Consider the following 25,523-nt stretch of genomic DNA (forward strand, 5'->3'; position numbering starts at 1 on the left):
CATAAAAAATGTATTCATTTATAATCTGTCACAATATTTATTCCATGTGCACTTGTTGTTAAGTTAACCCTCTGTTGATGACATTACGAAAGCAGACAGGTACCAAAGGTGTGTCCCCCCTTTCACGCTGCATAATTTTTATGGTGCCCCTCATTTTACACCCCCCTCCCCCTCCCCGTGCATGATGCTGACCTTCGGGTTCGTTGTCCCGACAGCAGCGGTCAGGGGTGTGATTTCGGCGGTCTTGGCGAGATGGTGTGCGAAAACAGACGCCTGCGCTCTTTGCTGGTGAGCCGAAGGGGGGGATTTCTGGAGGACTCCTTCTTCAGGGACGCCTGGGGGGACTACAACAACGCCGTCAGGAGAATCGTCGATAGGTACAGCTACTGCCACAAATTCTATACTTCCACTTAATCTGTCTCAGATGTGACGCGGTTCCTCCGCTACACACAAATGTTTAGTTGTTGTTTTTGGAATAACCAATAACCCACCACCCTCCAGTTTACGCAAGAATCACATATCACCAGTGTTCCACCTAACGCAATAGAATAATAGTAGCTGCATTTTTTGTACACTATTTTTTCGGGGTTGTAGCGGTAATTTCATAGTAAAGAAACTGGAATTAGATGGATCTATAGACTCCTTTACTATTCTCATTCTTAAAGTATTTTGTCTCTTTCTGCTTATTTGACTTTTAGTTTAGACATTTTCTTTCAAAACAGAATTTCCTGGTAGTCTTCATGATCGATATTCGCTATAGTTTTCTTAACTAGTATTTTCTGTTGAGTTAGCGTAGACTGTATTTGTGAAATAGATTGTGCCTGGGTGAACTGGTGGTGTTGTGCATGTGTGCTTAACTTCATACGGTGTACTGTCAGAAAGGGATGAGAAATTCTAGTGTTTTTCTAGTTTTTTGATGACGAACGACCGATGGATCAGCCTATGAAGACACAAGAATGTCTTTCTGAAAGGAAGACGCCGCCTTCATGCCGTTTTGCTCTGCGATGTCCTTCTAACACAAAACATCGCCACGCGAAGAATCACAAAATACAAGAGAAGTAGTAGTAGTAGATATGATAATAATGAGCGCAAGAAAAATAATTTATGAATGGAAAGAGTTGTTTACACCCATTCATTATCTGACAAGATGACGAGACGATAAACATCAGGGAGTTAATAGCTGAACGAATTTTGTGTGATTTTTTTCGCTGTAAACGATTGAGATTATCTTGTGAAGACTAATCTCTTTGGCCTGCAAGTCAATACACAATATATTACCAAATGGGAACTTTTATTTGAAAATTCATGCAATCTAAGGTTGGTTATTGTATGTATTTGTATCTTATACTTTTCCTAAAATTGTTGGACTCTTATAGATGTTATCCTTGTTGTTCAAATCATTTTCATTCAATATTTTTGGAAAACATGTCAGGAAAAATTAGAAAAATTATATTCATTATTTTCGATTTATCAAGTACGGCTTGCCTAATATATATATATATATATATATATATATATATATATATATATATATAGATATATATACATATGATATCTCATATACACATATGTATATATGTATACTGATTAAAAAATAACTCATCAGCAATAAATCAGATACAAAATTTGAACAAACCATAAACAGATATTTAATTTCATAAATGTAATGATCAGTACCTACCTACTGTAATGAACTCATCATGACTGGTAAATCACCAAATGAATTATATAAGTAACCGATCTTGTCATTCGTAAATGAAAATTCTAACACAAAATCCTTCCCAGTAAATGTGAGACATTAGCTTTAGCTTACGCTTGCAGCTTTCACGCTTTCTAGTTTCGCTTGAACCTTATATTGTACATTTTTTATTTTTGGATTCACAAATATCAATAAATTCTTTTTTGCTACATTTTTTTTGGATTCACAAATATGTACAATTGCCCTTTTTTTTTTTTTTTTTTTTTTTTTTTTGCTTTAAAAAAACGTACGAATGTTTGTATGGTGCTTTTACGTTGCATGGAACCAATGGTTATTCAGCAATGGGACCAACGGCTTTACGTGACTTCCGAACCACGTCGAGTGTGAACTTCTATCACCAGAAATACACATCTCTCACTCCTCAATGGAATGGCCGGGAATCGAACCCGCGACCACCGAGGTGGGACGCTAATACCATACCAACCACGCCGCTGAGGCGCTAAACGTACGAATGTATGGCACTACATAAGCAGAAGAAAAACACACATTTCACTACTCGGTTGCCTGGTTGACTGACTGAAAGCGTGAGCGGCGAGAGAGTGCAAGGTTACGTGTGGGTTTTTCCTTCTTAAGCTGCTGCTGGTTCTCAGATTAGTTCTGGAAATACACGTTTCTGTAGGAAAACATAAACATGAATGGATCGGAGGAGCATATATGCCGACAGTGTATAATAATAACAATAACTTGAAAAGTGGGTATTGTTGTTTGAATTACTACATACGTACACATACATGCATGCAAACTCGCACACATAAACACGTATATATTAAACACATATATATGTATGTATGTATCTGTGTAATATATATGATGTATATATAGATTTAGTATATATATATATATATATATATATATATATATATATATATATGTGTGTGTGTGTGTGTGTGTGTGTGTGAGCGCTTGTGTGCATATTGCATGTATGTATGCAAGCAAAACAAAACGCATGACAGACAGACTTGTACCAGCTACTCTATCACTACTTCCTGTTGCACAATTTTGCTTTCTGTCCTTTTGCTTTTGGGGCGCAATACCGGCTTCTTGATGCACTGACTCTTCTGGCAGGGAAGGAATAATAAATCGAGACTAACCAAACTGAGAGAAATCTTCTATTTCTCCCCCTCCCTCCCTCCATCCATACACACCCCCCTCCTTCTCGGCCATTCCCATCCGAACTAATGAGTTGCGTTCACCTTGGCAGGTTCAACCATGGCATGTTTACGCCCACGGAACGGCTTCGGGACTCCCACTACCACTCCATGTACCGAACGCTCAGATCAGCCCGCATCAACTACGCTGCCCAGGCGGCTCGCTTCAAGGATGAAGGAAACCATTACAAGGTGAGCGCATTGACGGACGAGCGCGCACTCGCGCACGTCATTTGTATTCAATTATGCACCGCAAAGCCAGTTTTCTCTATCGTCCTCCGGAGGAACTGTAAATCTTGCCTATCTTGCTTATTTTGTATCTTATCACGGCTATTATTAGAAGAAAAGTGCTTGATTTTATTAAACTTGTTGGCGAAAGCCTTATCTATTGTGCATTTCCAGTTTTCTCTGTCGTCCTCATCAAAGAACGAGGATTGTGGATCTTGCCTATTTGCTTGTTTTGTATCTTACCACGGCTATTATTAAAAGAAAAGTGCTTGATTTATCAAACTTTTTGGCGAAAGCATTATTAAGTGTACATTTGCCATGCCACCTATATTGAGCAAAAGTGGAAGAATCCTCAGTCGCAGAAAATGTTCGGGCTTCTGTAAACCGACGACAAAACACGAAAATTGAGCTCGAAAACTCAATTAATGCACAACACCTGACCTGAACAAGAGTGACCGAACTTTTTCATCGTCCAAAGCTCTGCTGAAGACGAAATAGAAATCTGAAATTACAATAATGGATAAAGAGGGAACAGGCAGATAAAACGGCATAAAAAATCCAGTCTAAAAATATCAGTGAAGTAAACGAAAATGCTATTAAAATGGGAAGGCTACATTTTTTTCGAGCCATATTCAACGAATTGTTTCAAGGTCGAAGAACTGCTCCCGGAAATAACTGCTGTAAGGCACCTCCGCTTACTTCAGAGTACTGCGTGGGATGCAGGAGAAGAGAGAGAGAGAGAGAGAGAGAGAGAGAGAGAGAGAGAGAGTGAGAGAGAGAGAGAGAGAGAAGCTTAGTCTAAAGTGGGGATTAGAAGAGATGAATGAGAACTCATATGAAATATGAAATGAGAATGGTTGCATTAGGAGAGAGAGAGAGAGAGAGAGAGAGAGAGAGAGAGAGAGAGAGAGAGAGAGAGAGAAGCTTTATCTAAAGTGGGGATTAGAAGTGATGAATGAGAACTCATATGAAATGAGAGTTCTTGCACAAGGAGAGAGAGAGAGAGAGAGAGAGAGAGAGAGAGAGAGAGAGAGGCTTAGTCTAAAGTTGGGATTAGAAGAGATGAATGAGAACTGATATGAAATATGAAATGAGAATTGTTGCATTAGGAGAGAGAGAGAGAGAGAGAGCTTCACCTGAAGTGAGGATGAAGATAAATTTGAATTAATATGAAACGAGAGTTGCGGCACACGGGTGTAAAAGGAGAGCCCGGTACAGAGACGGCAATCATACAGCTGCAGACAGTCGAGGTTAGTGAAGCGTGGAAGGAAATGTGCAAAAAGGAGAGAGGGATGAAGATGGAGGAAAAGCGTGGGAGGACGAAGGGCGAAAGGGGGAGATCTGGTCACGTAGGAAGGAGTATTGGAGCAGGATAGACGGCTCAGTCTGATGGAGGAAGGGAGAGAAACGAAGTACGAGGAGGTGGAAGGGCAGGGTCAATGGAAATGTGATGGACAGAGCAGTGGAAAAGAAGGAGATTGGGCCAATTAAACGGAATTATTATTATTATTATTATTTATTTTTTTTTTCTCTATCACAGTCCTCCAATTCGACTGGGTGGTATTTTATAGTGTGGGGTTCCGGGTTGCATCCTGCCTCCTTAGGAGTCCATCACTTTTCTTACTATGTGTGCCGTCTCTAGGATCACACTCTTCTGCATGAGTCCTGGAGCTACTTCAGCCTCTAGTTTTTCTAGATTCCTTTTCAGGGATCTTGGGATCGTGCCTAGTGCTCCTATGATTATGGGTACGATTTCCACTGGCATATCCCATATCCTTCTTATTTCTATTTTCAGATCTTGATACTTATATCCATTTTTTTTCCCTCATCTTTGTCTCTTTCAAACTCTGGTGTCCATGGTATTGCGACATCAATGAGTGATACTTTCTTCTTGTACTTTGTCAATCAACGTCACGTCTGGTCTGTTTGCACGTATCCACCCTATCCGTCCTGATACCTCAAATAGTCCAAGAAAAGGATCTTTGCGTGATCGTTTTCTAATCACTCCCTCAGGTTGGGTGCTTCGTACCACTTATTACTGGCAAGGAGGTAGCTGATGTTTCTTGCACAGGCTCCAGTGGAGGGCTTTTGCCAACTGAATCATGCCTCTTTTTGTACTGGTTCTGTGCAAGTGCCGGGCATTCGCTTGCTATGTGGTTTATGGTTTCATTTTTCGTATTGCACTTCCTACATATGGGAGAGATGTTATTTCCATCTATTGTTCTTTGAACATATCTGGTTCTTAGGGCCTGATCTTGTGCCGCTGTTATCATTCCTTCAGTTTCCTTCTTTAGCTCTCCCTCTGTATCCATTGCCATGTGTCATCGCTGGCTAGTTCTTTAGTCTGTCTCATGTATTGTCGTGCATTGGTTTGTTGTGCCAGTCCTCTGTTCTGTCCGTCATTCTACTGTCTCTGTATATTTCTGGGTCTTCGTTACTACTTTTTTAGTCCTTCTTCCCATGCACTCTTTTAGCCACTCGTCTTCACTGGTTTTCAGATATTGCCCCAGTGCTCTGTTCTCGGTGTTGACGCAGTCCTTTATACTTAGTAGTCCTCTCCCTCTTTCCTTTCGTGTTATGTATAGTCTGTCCGTATTTGCTCTTGGGTGTAGTGCTTTGTGTATTGTCATATGTTTCCTGGTTTTCTGATCTATGCTGCGGAGTTCTGCCTTCGTCCATTCGAACTATTCCTGCGCTGTATCTGATTACTGGCACTGCCCATGTGTTTTTATGGCTTTTATCCTATTTCCTCCATTGAGTTTTGACTTGAGTATTGCCTTGAGTCTCTGCATATATTCTTTCCTGATCGTGTCCTTCATCTCTTGGTGTTTTATATCCCCTCCTTCCATTATTCCCAGGTATTTGTATCCTGTCTCATCTATGTGTTTGATGTTGCTCCCATCTGGTAGCTTTATATCCCTTCAGTTCTCGTTACTTGCCTTTTTGTATGTTGACTAAGGCGCATTTTTCTATTCCAAACTCCATCCTGATGTCCCCAGATACAATCCTTACAATCTGGATTAGGGTATCTATTTCCTTGATGCTCTTACCATACAGCTTGATGTCGTCCATGAACATCAGATGGTTGATTCTGTTGCCTCTTTTCTTGAGTTGGTACCCGGCCCGGCATCCATCTTCTGTATACTTTTGTCATGGGAATCATGGCTACTACGAAGAGTAGTGGGGACAGTGAGTCGCCCTGGAAGATCCCTCTCCTGATATTAACCTCTGCTAGTCTTATTCAAGAGCTTGTAAGTATTGTATTCCAGTTGCGCATTGTATTTTTGAGGAAGCTGATGGTGTTTTCCTTCCTCATATATTTTCAGGCATTCTATTAGCCATGTGTGTGGTATCATGTCGAAGGCTTGCTTGTAGTCTATCCATGCCATGCTTAGGTTGGTTTTCCTTTCTCCCTACTGTTCTTCATTTACCATTTTTGTGCTATCAGGAGCTGGTCTTTTGTGCCCCTACACTTCCTTCTGCAGCCTTTCTGTTGGTGGGGGATGGTGTTTGTCTCCTCTAGGTAATTGTATAGCCTTTCACTGATGATACCTGTTAGTAACTTCCACATTATTGGTAGGCTGGCTTGACCACCACACAAAACACTAAACTTTTATCAAATAGTATTCACCAAAATACCATACTAAGTCCACAAAAGGTGGAATAGTATCCAACTTCAATAACAGTACAAAGTCAATTCAAGGGGACAAAGAAAATACTACAAAAATATACTTAATTTTAATACACAAGTTTCAGATAGAAATAACACCTGAACCTCAACAAATAGGTTGTCTCATTCAACCACAACAAATAGGTTGTCTCATTCCACCACAACAAATAAGTTGTCTCATTCAACCACAACAAATAAGTTGTCTCATTCCACAACAACAAATAGGTTGTGTCCTTTCACCACAACAAACCAAATAGGTTGTCTCATTCCCCCACCACAAAAAATAGTTGTCTCATTTCCACACAACAAATAGGTTGTCTCATTTCCAACCACAACAAATAGGTTGTCTCATTCCACCACAACAAGCAAATAGGTTGTGTCCTCCCACCACAAACAAATAGGTTGTGTCCTTCCACCACAACAAATAGGTCGTGTCATTCCACTACAACAAATAGGTTGTGTCCTTCCACCACAACAAATAGGTTGTGTCCTCCCACTACAACAAATAGGTTGTCTCATTACACCACAACAAATAGGTTGTCTCATTCCACCACAACAAATAGGTTGTGTCCTTCCACCACAACAAATAGGTTGTCTCATTCCACCACAACAAATAGGTTGTCTCATTCCACCACAACAAATAGGTTGTGTCCTTCCACCACAACAAATAGGTTGTCTCATTCCACCACAACAAATAGGTTGTCTCATTCCACCACAACAAATAGGTTGTCTCATTCCACCACAACAAATAGGTTGTCTCATTCCACCACAACAAATAGGTTGTGTCCTTCCACCACAACAAACAAAATAGGTTGGTCTCATTCCACCAACAAACAAATAGGTTGTCTCATTCCACCACAACAAATAGGTTGTCTCCATTCCACCACAATAGGTTAGGTTGTCCTTCCACCACACACAAATTAGGTTGTTCTCCTCATCCTATTCCACCACAAACAAATAGGTTGTCTCATTCCACCACAACAAATAGGTTGTGTCCTTCCACCACAACAAATAGGTTGTCTCATTCCACCACAACAAATAGGTTGTCTCATTCCACCACAACAAATAGGTTGTGTCCTTCCACCACAACAAATAGGTTGTCTCATTCCACCACAACAAATAGGTGTCCTCATTCCACCACAACAAATAGGTTGTCTCATTCCAACCACAACAAATAGGTTGTGTCCTCACCAACCAAAACAAATTAGGTTGTCTATTCCACAACAAAACAAATAGGTTGTCTCATTCCACCACAAACAAATTAGGTTGTCATCATTCCCCAAACCAACAAATAGGTTGTGTCCTTCCACCACAACAAATAGGTTGTCTCATTCCACCACAACAAATAGGTTGTGTCATTCCACCACAACAAATAGGTTGTCTCATTCCACCACAACAAATAGGTTGTCTCATTCCACCACAACAAATAGGTTGTCTCATTCCACCACAACAAATAGGTTGTGTCCTTCCACTACAACAAATAGGTTGTCTCATTCCACCACAACAAATAGGTTGTCTCATTCCACCACAACAAATAGGTTGTCTCATTCCACCACAACAAATAGGTTGTGTCCATTCCACCACAACAAATAGGTTGTGTCATTTCGCCACACAAACTAGGTTGTCTCATTCCACCACAACAAATAGGTTGTCTCATTCCACCACAACAAATAGGTTGTCTCATTCCACCACAACAAATAGGTTGTGTCCTTCCACCACAACAAATAGGTTGTCTCATTCCACCACAACAAATAGGTTGTCTCATTCCACCACAACAAATAGGTTGTCTCATTCCACCACAACAAATAGGAAATTAGGTTGTCCTTCCATTCCGCACAACATAGGTTGTCTCATTACACCACAACAAATAGGTTGTCTCATTCCACCACAACAAATAGGTTGTCTCATTCCACCACAACAAATAGGTTGTGTCATTCCACCACAACAAATAGGTTGTGTCCTTCCACCACAACAAATAGGTTGTCTCATTCCACCACAACAAATAGGTTGTCTCATTCCACCACAACAAATAGGTTGTCTCATTACACCACAACAAATAGGTTGTCTCACTCTCTTTTCCACACCCATCACTGGCCTACCATTAGCATTTTGCGATTTTCTAAACGCATAACACAAGCTCTTACGTGCCCCTTCTTATTGCAAAAGAAGCACGTCAATGTCTTCAATTTCTCTGGATTGTATATATTAGGTCTCCTATTACCTCTGTTAGGAGAAAAATTAATATTAGTATTAGCATTACCCTGATTATTACCTCTATAATTATTTCTATTAAACATCCTAGCATTATTATTGTTAGAATTATTATTCCTACCTACTTTAACCCAACTAGACTTCACATTTGTCGTTACTCCCCCTAACTCACTCTTATGAGACAAATAATATTCATCACTAGCGATGGTACCTCCTGAACGGTCTCGAGTTTTAACTCTTCGAGGTGGACCTTCAGTTTATCTGGGACACACCTCTTAAACTCTTCCACCAACATTAATTCCTTCAATTTCTCAAAATCTACCACTTCCTTGGACTTGAGCCAATCACTAGCATATTGTTCCTTCGACCTTGCAAATTCAACAAAAGTTTGTTCCTTACTCTTTTCTAAGTTCCTGAAGCGTTGCCTATAGGCTTCAGGGACTAACTCATAGGCCTTCAAGACAATAGCCTTCACACTCTCATAATCTGATGACAGATCCTCCTCCAGAGTTACATACACCCTCTGAGCTCTTCCAAACCAATTTACTTTGTATAAGAGTGGTCCAATACTCTTGGGGCCACTCCAACCTTGCATCCTTCCTGCAATCCTCTCAAACGATACAAAAAACTCTGCTACATTGTTTTCCTCAAATTTAGGCACAAATTTGAGAGCCTGCGCTAAATTAATAGCAGGCGTTACTGACCTATTTGGGGAAGGGGGAGGGGAAGATGAGGAACCTGTGTCTCTCATAGCAATCTCATGCTGCCTCTCTTTTTCTCTTTCCTCTGCCTTAAACTTTTCTATTTCAAACTCCATCTGCCTCAGAGCAATTTGCCTATCCAAAATTTCTACCGACAACAGTCCTTTATCAGGTTTCACTTCTTGTTCCCCACCTGCCTTTACAGTTTTAACATATTCATAAATTTGCAATAGCAATACACCCTTTCTTATGGACACTTCATATTCCAATTCAAAATGCTGCGCTACAATTTCCAAGTCTTCCCTATTCAACTCTGCAAGCCTCTCTTACCACCCCTCTCCGCTAAGGAGTTCTAATACATTAACAACCATAATGACCACTATTATTCACACAGAATACTAAATTTACACAAGACAACCACGAGGAGGTGAAAATATGCTGCCTGAAAAATAACCCCAAGAATTAACTTTGCACATACACCGGTGAATACTTAGGAACGAAAGATCCTGTCAAAACGGTCGCCACTTGTGATGGCTGGCTTTATTTGTTGTGGTGGAAGGTGAATGAGACAACCTATTTGTTGTGGTGGAAGGACACAACCTATTTGTTGTGGTGGAATGAGACAACCTATTTGTTGTGGTGGAATGAGACAACCTATTTGTTGTGGTGGAAGGACACAACCTATTTGTTGTGGTGGAATGAGACAACCTATTTGTTGTGGTGGAATGAGACAACCTATTTGTTGTGGTGGAATGAGACAACCTATTTGTTGTGGTGGAATGAGACAACCTATTTGTTGTGGTGAAAGGACACAACCTATTTGTTGTTGTGGAATGAGACAACTTATTTGTTGTGGTTGAATGAGACAACTTATTTGTTGTGGTGGAATGAGACAACCTATTTGTTGTGGTTGAATGAGACAACCTATTTGTTGAGGTTCAGGTGTTATTTCTATCTGAAACTTGTGTATTAAAATTAAGTATATTTTTGTAGTATTTTCTTTGTCCCCTTGAATTGACTTTGTACTGTTATTGAAGTTGGATACTATTCCACCTTTTGTGGACTTAGTATGGTATTTTGGTGAATACTATTTGATAAAAGTTTAGTATTTGTGTGGTGGTCAAGCCAGCCATCACACCTTTCACTGATGATACCTGTTAGTAACTTCCACATTATTGGTAGGCAGGTGATAGGCCTGTAGTTACTGGCTATATTTCCCTTACTCTTGTCTTTTTTTTGTACTAAGGATGTTCTTCCTGTGGTCATCCATTTGGGTGCATGGTGATGTGAGATACAATGCTGGAGTTGTTCTGCTATTCGTGGGTGTAGGGCCTTGAAGTTTTTGAGCCAGTATCCATGGACTTCATCAGGACCTGGGGCTTTCCAGTTTGGCATTTTCTTTAGTTGGTGGCTGACTGTGTCTGTCGTGATCTCTGTGAATCTTTGTTTTATTCTCCCTGTTTCTTCTTCCTTGACTTCCTGGAGCCATGTTGCATGTTTGTTGTGTGATATCGGATTACTCCATATGTTTTCCCAGAGTCTCTTACTTGGTTCGGCTTCAGGAATTTCTGGGTGGTTGTCTTCCCCTCTTAGTTGGCTGTATAGTCTTTTCTGGTTGTTTCCGATAGTTTGTTCTGTTTGGATCCCTTATTCCTGGTTCATGTACCGTTGGATCTTATGTGCTTTGGCCTTAAGCCTCTGTTTTACATCTTCTATTGTGTTGTTTAGTCCCCTCTCTTGTACTTTGTATTTCTCGTTGAGTTCCTCCCTTGTTTTCTTGCTTCTAAGCCTTTTTTCTGCCATCTCTTTCAGTTTACTCAAGTCAGATCTCATCACCATGATTTGCTTTTCCAGGCGCTTTTTCCAAGGAGGTTGCTGTTTTGGTTTCTGTTGGGTTGGTTGTGCTGGTGGTGTTGGTGTTCGAATCCCCATCAGTTCTGCTACTAATCTTGCTCCTGCATATACCAAGTTATTTGTTTCTGTGATACTGGTGGTGTGTATTATGCCCATTATTTCATTGACCTCACTTGTTTTCTCCCTTAATTTCTTGGTGTTGTAGGCTTTCATGGAGGGGATCTTTGTTCTCTCTGTATCTGGCTCCATCCATTGTCTAATCTTTTCTACCCATTCCGTCCTCACTGTTACTTCGTCAGTGTTTCTTCGTGTGTCGTTGTTTGATACCTCATCCTCCCTGTCGTCTTCTGTGGCATCGTCTCTCAGTTCGTCTTCGTGTAATTCGTTGTCGTTTGACATTTCCCTTTCCAGTTCTTCTCTTTCTGTTGGGGAGAGCCAGTTCTTTTTCTTTATGTTCCTTTACTTGGTCTGCCAGCCTCTGCTCTGTTTGGGGGGTTGTTATTCCTCTCATTCCAGATGTTGACCAATCTTATTATTATTATTATTATTATTATTATTATTATTATTATTATTTATTATATTATTATTATTATTATTATTATTATTATTATTATTTATATTGAAAATATTATTATCATTTTTTTTTTTAATAATGGCTATTTCAGTTGCGTCTATTTTGAAATAGAAGTTTCTCTATTCTTCTTACTACTGACTTTTCTTCTGTACTCGAATTGGCTATGAGAACGCCAAACGGGGGATTCATGTCAAAAACGTGTTATTTGCCAAACTGAATGAAGAAAAGCCAGTAATAAGAAGAATAGAGAAACCTCTATACAAAATAAACGCGGCTGAAATAGCCATTATTTTCAATAGAACCTGTATTAATGAAGGTCTTCTTCCAGCTTTTATCATTATTATTATATTATTATTATTCAGTGTTCGCAAATCCACAAGGAATAGTACTCCTATAAAGCCACAACTTTGAAAAGGTATTTCCATCCAAAAAAAATTTTTATTGTGAAAAGAGAGAGAGAGAGAGAGAGAGAGAGAGAGAGAGAGAGAGAGAGAGAAATCATCAAAGAACTATATGCATAAAAGCATAAAACCAATGAAGAAATAGTGAGAAAACCAAAAAAGTGGTCCCTTGCTCTTCAGAGAACCGTTTCAGCCTCTCTCAGACCCTTCAGCATCAGAAGCCGCAACTCTGCTGGAACACCGTCATGCTGGAACCTCTTGTGCTGGTCAGTGAGGACCCGTTGTATGTCAACAGAATGTGGATGCCAACACATTAGACAGAAAACGCCAAGGGCTTATTCCAAAGGCATAAGTACGGTAAAGAGCGGAATTCCCTTGTAGAAAGTTCCTCGTTGGACGAATCGGTAACGTTCTCGACTACCGATCTCAGGGAACCGGGTTCAATTCCCCGCTCTGCCAACTAGGAATCAGAGGAATTTATATTTGGTGATAGAAATTAATTTCGCGATATAAGGTGGTTCGGATCACACTATAAATTGTAGGTCCCGTCGCTAAGTAACCAATTGGTTCCTAACCACGTAAATAAACATCTGATCCTTCGGGCCAACCCTAAGAGAGCTGCTAATCAGCTCAGTGGTCTGGTAAACTAAAATATACCTACATCCCTTTTTGAAGAGGAGCCATTGAGGGTAGCCTTACAGGATATCGTCTGACGAAGGTCTAAATCATAATTTCTTTTCATGAGAGAAAAAGATCCGTTCATTCGGCTAATTTTGTCAAATAAAAAGACTGAAATCTCAAAAGGCTGTGGTTATACAGAAATGAAAACAATAATATTCCCCAAAAGCTAGATCAAAATATCAAAAACATAGAAACAATGTTATTGACATCTCTTAAGATACAAGTAATGCATAGCCACCTGGCAGCGTTTGATGACAAGTTTTTAGAGTGGTACTTAAAGAGGAGGCTTCGATTCGAAAGTCATACGAAGTATAGCTCAAATATTCATGATCATTAATTATACTGTTGCCTGTGCACAGGGAATCATGTATGAGAGAACAGTACGAGACTGACAAATTAATGGTCTTTGTAGCTAGAGTTCCGTCTCATAACATGATGTTTGCATCACTGTCTGGTCCGTTATTGTTTGTTTGTATGGTGTTTTTACGTTGCATGGGACCAGTGGTTATACAGCAATGGGACCAACGGCTTTACGCGACTTTCGAACCACGTCGAGAGTGAACTTCTATCACCAGAAATACACATCTCTCACACCTCAATGGAATTCCCGAGAATCAAACTCGCAGTCGATCACGCCAAGGCGCTTACTGGTCCGTTATGAATTTCTATCAAGTCTTGAAGTAATTTGAATATTCATTTTGGTGAGGAATAACCGCAAAACACCTATTACCCGCAAATTATCTTCTAGGTTGTCACCAAAATAAACTAAAGGCAAGAAGGGTCTCAGAATAATACCCTGCAAATCGCCTTCAACAACAACTCTGCTCTTCGGAGTTCAGAATCACATAAACACTTAATGGGATTAACATATCCTCTAACATTTTAGTTCTCCAAATGATATTCAGGAATCTTGTGGCCACCCAGGTCGAAGGTAGCCCTAAACATTTTAAGCAACAGAGCTTTTTATCCACAGTAAAGCATGCCTTGAATTCAGTTAAGTAAGAAAGGGCATCACAAGTATTATGCTCTTTTCTGTAAGTATTGACAGTCAGGATTCTAGTGTCCAGATTCGAGGTACTTTTATGTATTTACATCAAAGCTCTTTGACAGCCGTAGAGAACACTGTAAGAATGGATATCAACCAACCTGTAATAGTTGCAATTAGCCCTAGCTAGACTGTCCTTCGGAACAGGCACAGTGTCACAATTCCTGTTTTAGAGAAACATACTCAAAATGGAAGTTATAAACTACAATGAGTTTAGAGCTAATACTCCAGTCATCGTTTGAAAAATATAATGACAATACCACCATCTTGATCTTGACATATACTTCTCAAGTTTTCTTATTCATTTGCTTATTTGATTACAAGTAGAGATGAGACAGGAAGATGTTTTTGAAGATTATGAGAAAGGGTCGATAGAAGGAAAGTCTAACGAAGGAAGCCGTCGAGGAATACTATGAGGGTGAATGAAGGTCAGTCGAGATGAAAGACGAATGAAGCACAGAGAAATTTATGAGTATGAGGAAGAGGAGGAAGCGTAGATAAAGGGATGCCTGATAATGGAAGAAGCAGAGGGGCGAAAGGATTAGCAGAGAGAAAAAAGTGCTGACGGTGGCAGGGACAATGGTCCTTGTAGAAAACAGACAAAGCAGAAATATGCAATGCATGCATGCACCGAGTAGATGCAGAGCGTAGAATAGCGGAAGAAAAATTGAAAGAAAATCATTTTAGTCGTGTAAGCCCTTTCGCATCTGCATCAGTCTGCTGAACAAATCGATGTTAGAACCTAAATTCCTGAAGATATTAAAAAAATAACAACGAGCACAGTCTGCTTATTGTACGTGGAATCCAAATTCGTTTTCACGAAGTGATATTTGCACACCAAAGAGATCGTTATGCGTTCTTGGATACGTTAATATTGAGCGATGTCCAAATGGTCTTAATAGCTAAAAAGATAGTTGACAAAGCCATCAAGGATTGAGGCAGGCTAAATTCTAAGAACTGTAAATCATACAATTAGAATGCTAAATCAGTACTGTTGAATAATGGTCACTAGAGGCAAGGAGATGGCTGAATACGCTTTTCGTTTTTAACAATTTGATTTCAAATATTCTATGAAACATCAGATATAGAGATTACTGTTATCTATTACCTGTAATCATGCAATTGTATACCCATTTAAAGTAACCGCGGGTCACTGGGCAACAATTAATTCAGTTAATGGAGTCGAGAAATGAAAATATATAAACAACTGAAATTATATAACAATAGTGGCTAACGTAACGTTCAAATTCAGTCGAGATGTGAAAATACACAAACAAATAAACTAAACGTATGTAAAAGTATCTCCCATTAACAGGGGTCGTCAAGATAAAAGTGGTGCGATGGTAGTAATGCTACCCGCTGCTAACAATCACACGGCAATAAAGAGATTCAATCCCTTTCGCCAAACCTGTCCTTCCAAGTCCAACCCCAAAGCAAAGGCGACGCATGGCAACCGTCTCACTGACTGACTGACTCTCTCTCCCGCCTCTCTTTCTCCCCGTTCCCAAACAGCTGGTGATGGACGTGTGGGAGTTTCTAGGTGGTGAGATCACAGTTAGGACCGCGGGAGGAACTCTGTCTGTGAGAGGGCGTCTCGAGTCGGACGTGGGCGGCGAGGGAGACTCCGCCTACTCGGGCATCTCTAGCAGGGCTTCGTCGTCCTCGGCTCGCACGCTTCATCGCAGATTCAACCTTCCCCCGGACGCCGACGGGGAGAAAGTCCAGTCGACGCTCTCCAGGGACTCCGTGCTGACCGTCACTATTGGCAAAAGGGTAAGCAGAGAGAGAGAGAGAGAGAGAGAGAGAGAGATCTCATAACATTTTGACAATACTTTTCCTCAAGGATTATTTGTAACACACTCATTTATATATTTATATATATATCACATCAGGAAAACCATAAATATAAAAGAAAGAGGTGTCCAATCAGACGACAGTCGTGTACGCGCGTTTTATTTATTAAGAAACGTTTCATGTTGTCACCAACACATCATCAGTCTGCAATTTCAATTGCAGACTGATGATGTGTTGGTGACAACATGAAACGTTTCTTGATAAATAAAGTGCGTGTACATGACTGTCGTCTGATTGGACACCTCATCCTTTATATATATATATATATATATATATATATATATATATATATATATATATATATAATATATATATATATATATGTGTGTGTGTTTTTTTTTTCTTCTTTTTTCTTGCTGCCAAAACATGAACTTTTAATCAACCTAATATATTCTTGACTTGATTTAACTTTCTAGTTTATATTCATTATGGCAACTGGAGTGGGCACTTGGCATTCAAGAGTGCACAGGGTATGCCTTAATACTCTCCCCCCTGAAACACATTGACTTATTCCTTTACTTACTTTGCAGACAGACGTGCGAGTCATTCCAGTCACGGTGGAGGGGGACACGCCCCCGCCGCCGACGTCAGCCTCAGCGTCCGTTTCCGGGAGGAGTGCCACGAAGAGGCACTCGGCTACTTACCCCGAGCCCGGCCCCACTCCCAGTAAGAGGAGCCAGGAGAACCATGAGGGCGCGAGAGACAGGAGCACCAGCAGGACTCGGGAGCCCTTTGGAATGAGGAGGCGAGAAACAGACCAAGATCAAAGAACAACCGAGACAGAGACCTCCAGGCTAACGAGGTTGGACGATGACGTCATCCACAGGCACCAGAGAAACAGCAGGAGAGGCAGCGACCTCTTCACGGGCGCGAGCGATAACCTGAGAGGGAGTGAGGAGAATCGTAGGAAGAGTTACCCCGACAGTTCCTCGCGAAGGGCGGCTGCTGAGGACATCAGCAGAAAGTACCTTAACAAATCCAACAACAATAACAGCGACGAAAATGGGAGCAAGAGACGAACGAGAGAAACTGTCGAGGAGGAAGAATCGCAGCCTAGTCAGAGAACTCGAAGGAGAACGAATAAATACGAGGAGGCAAAAGAATTCCACATCCCGATACGACTTGAGAATCCTTCCGGCGACTCGGACACAGTCTTCCCTTACTCGTCCTCATCCTCCTCCTCCCAGTCATCATCAGCTGTTTCCTCCAGCGTGGGCAAAGGCGCTTCCGCGGTGTGTACCGAAAAGTCGGAGTCGCAAAGTGCACCCTCAAGAAATGCCAAAGACCCTGATGGCGGAGTCCCCTTTTCATCATCGCTCATTACGAAAATGAACAGGGACAAAAAGAAGGCCTCCGAGAAGGAAGAAATCTCGCATCTCTCACCCAAAGATACGTCCAACATTCGAAAAAATCTGATGAATGAGAAGGAAAACATTAAGCCGACAAAGGATGATTCCCAGTGGGTTTATTCTAAATGTTATGAAAGCGATTCTACAAAGAACGACACAACAGAAAAACAACCTCTGACAGCAAACAAAGAAACTGCAACTGCAACAAAACCGGCAGGCGAGAGAAAAAGATACTATTTTGGAGACATGGCCCTTGCAACCTCCAACAACAACGATGTCGAAGTGCGCCTGACCTCACCAGGAGGCACTTCGATACCCAAGACAGAAACTGAACCCAAAGGACACCGTCAACAAGAACAACCGAAATCTGACGCACATAACAATGAGCAGAAGACAGACGACACCAGCAGCATAAAAAAGGACGCCACTGTGGAAAAGGAATCCAATTTACCCGCCAAAGACTACTTGAGAACAGAATCGCAAGAATCAGACTTGGTAGAAAATGGCAGAAAATCCCCATTGGAAGGACGAGAGGTCACTGTCGAAAAGAAGCAATCTGACATGGAAGGGGACATGTTCAAGGACTGCTGGCAGAACTTCAGCAGTACTCTGCAAGAAGTTCTTTCCAGACTGCAAGAACTGTCGTCGGAATTAGGGCCTGCTGCCCGAAGTCAGGGAACCTCGTCATCCTCGTCGTCTCCTCCATCCCCTCCGAAGTCAGCCGAGACAGCGAACAACGACAAGGTAAGATGTTCTGACTTGACTTTGTTGTTGTTGTTGTTGACGAATTTGGGGAGATGTGCGAATGTAGGTCAAGTTAGGGTATGTCATGAAAGGTAAGATGAACTCCCAGTGCTCGCACTCACCGCCAGATTGAGCGACTTTCCCTTTTTTTTTTTTTTTTTTTTTTTTTTTTTTTTTTTACTTGTAAATGAAATAATCGCACACCAAACCAATCTATACTTAAGGGATCCTATATCAGATTTAAATTTTAAGAGAAAAGGCTGCAGACCTCAAGTTTCCCGAAAATGATAAACATTGGGCTTAACGATGGATAACGAAGAAAAATAAAATGCAAAACAGTACAAAACCCGACAAGCTTATCTCTTCTAAAGGACAATTATTCATTTGAAAGACATGGAGGCCTCTGGTCTACATTTTTTACACTTGAAACACTGGACATAAAGTAAGTCCCAAGTCACGCAGTTATCTAGAGTTGTTCATTTGTTTAATGGACTGTTTAATAGCTCTTAGAACTTTTTCACTGACCAATGCCAATAGAAAAAAAATCCGAAGCTTTTCAGGGTATCTAACACCCGTGAGAACCAATGAAATCGTCGTGAACAGGGCTATACATGAAACCTTAATTTTGAAGTAGGTGAAAATTATACAAAAAATAATACCAAAAACATTACCACGATCTTCATCGTTTATGCTGTACTCTCTCTCTCTCTCTCTCTCTCTCTCTCTTTGAAAAATGAACAGTGAAGATACCTACGTTTAAAAGGGTGTAGAAAACGATAGGTTCTCAATCGATGCTGAAAACTTTAATTCACAGAATGATCCTTCTTGAAGTTAAAACGTGAAATCTAAAGGACATTAGCGCTCTCTCTCTCTCTCTCTCTCTCTCTCTGTTTTAGAAAATTAAACGTACTCTACGAAATAACCAACAATTTTTCTCGTAACATATGCTAACTGATCGACTATGTTTGCGCAAATAAAAATTATTGGTGAAAAAAAAAATCCTATAATCCAATTTCTTTTAGTAGACTTCTTTTGTTTTAGGAATGCGCATATTAAGCTAAAATTCTGGTCGATTAAGGAGTGATATTTACATAGTGAAGAGAGAGAGAGAGAGAGAGAGAGAGAGAGAGAGAGAGAGAGAGAGAGAGAGAGGTCCGAACCGGTCTCACGAAGCTTCTTTCATTTGCATTTAAGATGTATGTTCGCCTAGGCGTCCGAGACCGACTCCTAGAACGACTGCGTGTGCTCTTTTGCTCCTTCCAAGGAGAAAGTATTGCCCAGTCATGGTATAGGCGAGTGGGCTTCAAACCAAGGCTGTGTATGAGTCGAGAGACCCTGATAACAGGCGGGAGGAGGAGGAAGGAGGAGGAGGAGGAGGAGGAGGGCGCGCGCCACTCGGAGACTTTATCCTTTTTCAACTATGTTCCATGATACCTCCTCTTGCCAATCCACCCTTTCCCAACTCGACCAACCGAACAACATCCAACCCCCCCCTCCCCACCCCACCCCCCCTGCCCCTGGCCCCCGGGGGGGGGCCCCACCCCCACCCCCATGCTTCTTCATCTCCGAATACAGAACGCGACACTAACGCAAAGAATTGTATCTATTTTAAGACTATCGTTCGTTCAGAAAAACTACCAAGATTTCCTTTTAAATATTCTCATTTATCACACTGCGAATAACAAAAATAGATGTGAGATTGACCTGTTCTACTATATAAACTTTTCTAACAGCATTTGCCAGGATAGAGAAGTGGTAGACTTGCATTTACAACCAAATTACTTTGCGAGATAATTTTCTCTCTTTTTTTATTTTTTTTGATTTGTTTTCTTTTTTTTTTCTTTTTTTAGGATTTTGAGTTTTATATCCGTTTCCCCCAATCGTTATTCAGTTTCCTGTAACTTAATAGCGGAAACTGCACAATGGAAGCACTCTATATCAATTAGTCTGATATTTCCGTAATTAATGATAGTAATGAATATTTAATTTCTGTGTAATCATCGTGTTTGTTTTCGTTTCATTGCTTTCTCTGAATGTTTATATTAGAGAGAGTCATTTATTCCCTAGCACAGGGGATCTGTATTGTTCCTTCGCTGGAGGGAAACCGCCCCCCGCCCCCCAGTTCTATTTGTGTATGTGTGTGTGTGTACGTGTGTGCGTGTGATTTTCGTCACAGGTAAATTTTACAGCAAAATATCTACTGTCATAAGCATCAAAAAGGCAATTAAATTACTAATATAGTTTTATAAGCATCAAAGAGGCGACTAAATTACTCATATAATTAAAAATACAGAAACAGAAACGAGAAATAAATATTTACCCAGAACAACAACAGCAATAACAGTGGTCCCCCACAATGATCTGATGTTCTTAAACCACGATACCTCCATCAACTTATTTCGACCTAGAGAATTAAGCAACGTTAGTTTCCCGTTGAAAGTGCAGGAGGGGAGGCTGAGATGGTACGGACACCTGTTGAGGAGAGATGAGGACCACGCTGGGAGACACTATGGGGGTGGAGGTGCAAGGAAGAAGAAGAAGAGGGAGACCAAGAAAGAGATGGAAGGACTGTGTGAGAGGAGACTTACATGAGAAGGGAATTGATGAGGCAGAAGCGCAGGATAGAAATAGATGGAAACGTCTCATCCGAAACGGCGACCCCAAACAGGGACAAGCTTGTAGAGAAGGAAGAAGAAGGTTCCCGTCCCTTTCTTGGCGGTGCCATTCGGCTAACAAGCTCGTCCCTCTCTCAATCTGCGCTCGTTAATGGGAGGGAAATGGTTTTTTGGGGGGTACTCCTCTCTAAAAATAAAAATAAAAACTCGGTTAATAATAATAAATAATTAAATAATAAGAAAGAAGAGGAAGAAGAAGAAGAAGAAAAGAAGAAGAAGAAGAAGACGAAGAACTAATTATAATAATAAAAATAAGAAGACGAGGAAGAAGAAGAAGAAGAAGAAGAAGAAGAAGAAGAAGAAGAAGAAATAATAATAATAATAATAATAATAATAATAATAATAATAATAATAAGAAGAAGAAGAAGAAGAAGAAGAAGAAGAAGAAGAAGAAGAATTAATAACAACAATAATAATAATAATAATAATAATAATAATAATAATAATAATAAGAAGAAGAAGAAGAAGAAGAAGAAGATGAAGAACTAATAATAATGATAATAAAAATAAGAAGAAGACGAGGAAGAAGAAGAAGAAGAAAAAGAAGAAGAACAAATAATAATAATAATAATAATAATAATAATAATAATAATAATAGTAATAATAATAATAATAATAATAATAATAATAATGATAAGAAGAAGAAAATGAAGAACTAATAATAATAATAAAAATAAGAAGAAGACGAGGAAGAAGAAGAAGTAGAAGAAATAATAATATAATCATAATAATAATAAGAGGGAGAAGAAGGAGAAAAAGAAGTAGAAGAAGAACAATAACAACAGCAAAAAAAAAAAAAAAAAACGTTTGCTGCTCTCCACGAAAGAGGATTTACACCTGCTACCGGATTTTTTTTTCTTAGCTAAATCCGTTTCTTCAGCGATGGAAAATCTGAATTTCGTAGCGAAGATGTTCAAGTCGCCCTATCTATCACGAACGCCATTCCACCCCTGCCAAGAAGAGAGAAAACTTCGTCCCCTGTAATAATGAAATAATAATGATGTACCTATTGCTTTCATTCGACGTTAGACGCAACCACCCCGATCGTCGCCACTGTGAGTCATGAGACAGACTGGCACCTGTGAATGAGAACGTGACAATTGGAGAGACGCTCTCCGCTCTGACTGACCAGTTTCTTGGTGTCGCCACTCAGAGGCGAGACAGGTGAGAGGTAACTGGGCATTTCCTTTGGCACTATTATGACAATTGGTACCTTTTTTGTTCGCATGGGGAGTGACTTGGTAAAGTACGATGCACTGTACTTCCTTTCCTTTTTTAGAGAAAAGTTGCGAAAGGGGTGAGGTTGAAAGGATGCTTGTGGTAATTGTAAGTTCTTCTTCTTATTATTATTATTTTTTTTTCCTATCACAGTCCTCCAATTCGACTGGGTGGTATTTATAGTGTGGGGTTCCGGGTTCCACCCTGCCTCCTCAGGAGTCCATCACTTTTCTTAGTATATGCGCCGTTTCTACGATCACACTCTCCTGCATGAGTCCTGGAGCTACTTCAACCTCTAGTTTTTCCAGATTCCTTTTCAGGGATCTTGGGATCGTGCCTAGTGTTCCTATGATTATGGGTACACTTTCCACTGTCCCATATCCTTCTTATTTCTTATTCTCAGGTCTTGATACTTATCCATTTTATTATTATTATTATTATTATTAGACGTAAATACTCATGTTGTTACTCCGTGACTGCAAGCGAATGCGAAATCTCAAATTTCGATTCCAGGAAAACAGAAACAAGAAAGACCACGTTTGTTTGTTTGTTTCGTAGCCCAGTCTTTAAAGACATACTCGCGCCTAAGTACAGGAAAAACGGGAAATGTAAAGTGGCAAAGTCGTTAGACCACCGACGTTTCACTCGTATCTGCTTAGTATGTACGGCACTCAACGTGAATCATATGTATGCACCTATTCACTGTACGAGATATGTATAGATGCACGCACATACACACATACATACATACATACATACATATATATATATATATATATATATATATATGATGTGTGTGTGTGTGTGTGTGTGTGTGTGTGTGTGTGTGTGTGTGTGTGCATGTATATGCACGCATATATGTGTATGTACGCATAATATATATATATATATATTATATATATATATATTATATTATATATACATATAACATATATGTGTATATATACATACATACTATATACAAGACACACCACCCACACACATATATATATATATATATATATATATATATAATATATAATGTGTGTAAAAGTATCTAAAAATGTCCTTAATGTCCGCAATAATGTTAGGTAGCCCAGGGGCAAAGCGACGTAAGGAACATTCTACACGTAAATAAACAAGAACCCAAGAAGCCAAGACAATCCTATTAAAGGAATAAGAAAAAAAATTGGAGTAAGAGTAATCCAAAAAAAACAAAAAGAAAAGGAAATTCAAGTCGACTCTGAAATGTAAATCGCCCAAAACCAGTTTCACTCTGCCGTCACTGAAGGATTGGGAAAAGTAGGCGTGGCAAATCTGTTGGGTGGCATACAGCCGTGATAAGTGTATGCATTCTAATCATTCACTACACTCGGTTTTTTTCCATCTGTCCATCCGCCTGTGGTGTTTTTGCATGGTAACACTGCGTCCCGAGCTTTAAATAGTTACGTTATGTGTAAGTTTTAGGTAAATAAAAGGATATCTGGGTGTACATTTGCAACTGAAAAGTGTTTTAATAAATTACTGTATGCGAATTACACCGTTAATATTCGAAATAGGATATTGTTATTATTGTTGAATGTAAGCTGAATGTAACTATTAAAAGCCCGGGACGCAGTGTTACCATACGCAAACACCACAGGCGGATGGACAGATGGAAAAAAACAGAGTATAGTTGATCAAAATGCCTCGGGAATCACCTATGTATTGAAGGGAAGTCGTTGCTTTTGAAGGAAGGATGTTGTCTACTTGAAAAAAAAAAAAAAAAAAAAAAAAGTCTCGCTCACGAAGGTGTTTTGAACCTCTTAACGACTAAAGAAGAATAATGAAGGATAAGCGTGTCTGATACGTCAAGATCTGATACTTTAAGAAGAACTAGAAAAGCCTTAGAATCACTTAGTAAATGAATGATTCTGTCATTTTTTTTTTTTTTTTTTTTTTTTGCTAAAATCTGGAAATACTTCATCGTTTTTATTTTTATAGTAGCGTACCTTTTCCGTCAAAAATAAGAACTCTAGTAAAGTAATTTTGAAAATGCAACGTTCTTGCAATGTATGCCGAGCACTTTACCTTCCTCTGCATTTTCTTTTTCAAAATTTTTATGATATTCAAACATGGCGTTCAATACCCGTAGATTATCCGCGTTACAGCCATTAAAAGAATTGAGTGCTACACATCACGTCAATACAGGGTGTCCATAAAGTCCCAGTACCATTCTGAGCAATAAATACTTATAATGGTACTGGGAAGTTATGGACACCCTGTGCAACAGAATGGATAAAAAAGAAATGAACATAAAATGGCTTCTGCTTAGCAGTGCTGCCAAACAAACCAACTAAGACCGATTATTATCCTTTCCACTCAGCCTGCAATTAGCAGATGACATTTAAGAACAAAAAAGCATAAATTGTACGTAGAGTTAAAAAAAAAAAGTGGCAAATTGGACATTCACAACCTTGTGTGAAAGAAAGAGACGAAGACGAGAAAGAAACGTCAGTTAAGTGACTAAATAAGGAAACCCTCGCGTGGTCCAAGCGGTCGAACACAACTCGGAGTTACGTCAATGATTCCAACCCCCACGCCCACACGGGCGCTGCTGACCCCTCTCACTACTACGAACCCCAGCCCCTTACGCCCATCTTCTTCGTAGCCATCTTAGTAACTGCGCCCCATAAGGTCATTAATAGAAAAACATTGTGCCTTCGTGTGTTAATGTATGGAGAATTCGACAACAATAATAATAATAATAATAATAATAATAATAATAATAATAATAATAATAATAATAATAATAATAATTGAAAAAGAAACCCACAAAATCACTTTGTAACTTGTTTACTTCTAAGTATTTACATTTAGTTTTAGAGTGTGGAGTAAAACTAAATGTAAATACTTGAGAAGTAAACAAGTTACAAAGTGATTTTGTGGGTTTCTTTTTTAATAATAATAATAATAATAATAATAATAATAATAATAATAATAATAATAATAAACCGAATCCTCGCTGTGTTAATACTTATTTTATACAATAAAAAAACTAAAAATCAATTTCAAATTAAAGCTATATAAAAGATAAGTTACCATTCGGAGTTATAAGTCTAAAGGCAATATCAAGATTAAGGAACGTTGTAATAGCAGTTTTTCTAAATTTGAAACCATTTTAAGTTTTTATTATCATTTATTAAGAGAACAAAGGAAGCAAGGTTGCAAAAGACATAAAAGGCGGCCTTTTTAGGCTAAAATTACATCGTTGAAATTTTAATTCTGGAGATTATTTACATTTTACAAATATAAGCACTATGTAAAATGTATTTATTCTTGGGGAAAGAGCACAAAAATGGGGTATTCAGATTGTCGAAGCCTCTTGATTTTGACAGCAGATTTTGTACATAAAATTATGACATGCTATAGTAATTGTGCGGTATGTAATCC

The 25,523-nt window shown here is 39.5% G+C and overlaps 2 protein-coding genes across 2 annotated transcripts in view; one reads left to right on the forward strand and one right to left on the reverse strand.

Annotated features, from left to right (window-relative positions):
• The window catches only part of LOC135214842 (cingulin-like), a 478,670-nt gene that overhangs the window by 393,765 nt on the left and 59,382 nt on the right, over positions 1-25,523 (reverse strand). The window lies entirely within an intron of this gene.
• The window catches only part of LOC135214847 (serine/arginine repetitive matrix protein 2-like), a 120,386-nt gene that overhangs the window by 32,565 nt on the left and 62,298 nt on the right, over positions 1-25,523 (forward strand). The window contains 4 exon segments of the mRNA XM_064249261.1: positions 216-377; positions 2,961-3,099; positions 15,785-16,045; positions 16,657-18,219. Coding sequence (XP_064105331.1) covers positions 253-377; positions 2,961-3,099; positions 15,785-16,045; positions 16,657-18,219 — 2,088 coding nt within the window. The 5' untranslated portion in view covers positions 216-252.

Source organism: Macrobrachium nipponense, chromosome 46, assembly GCF_015104395.2.
Source record: "Macrobrachium nipponense isolate FS-2020 chromosome 46, ASM1510439v2, whole genome shotgun sequence".
NCBI classification, from domain to species: domain Eukaryota; kingdom Metazoa; phylum Arthropoda; class Malacostraca; order Decapoda; family Palaemonidae; genus Macrobrachium; species Macrobrachium nipponense.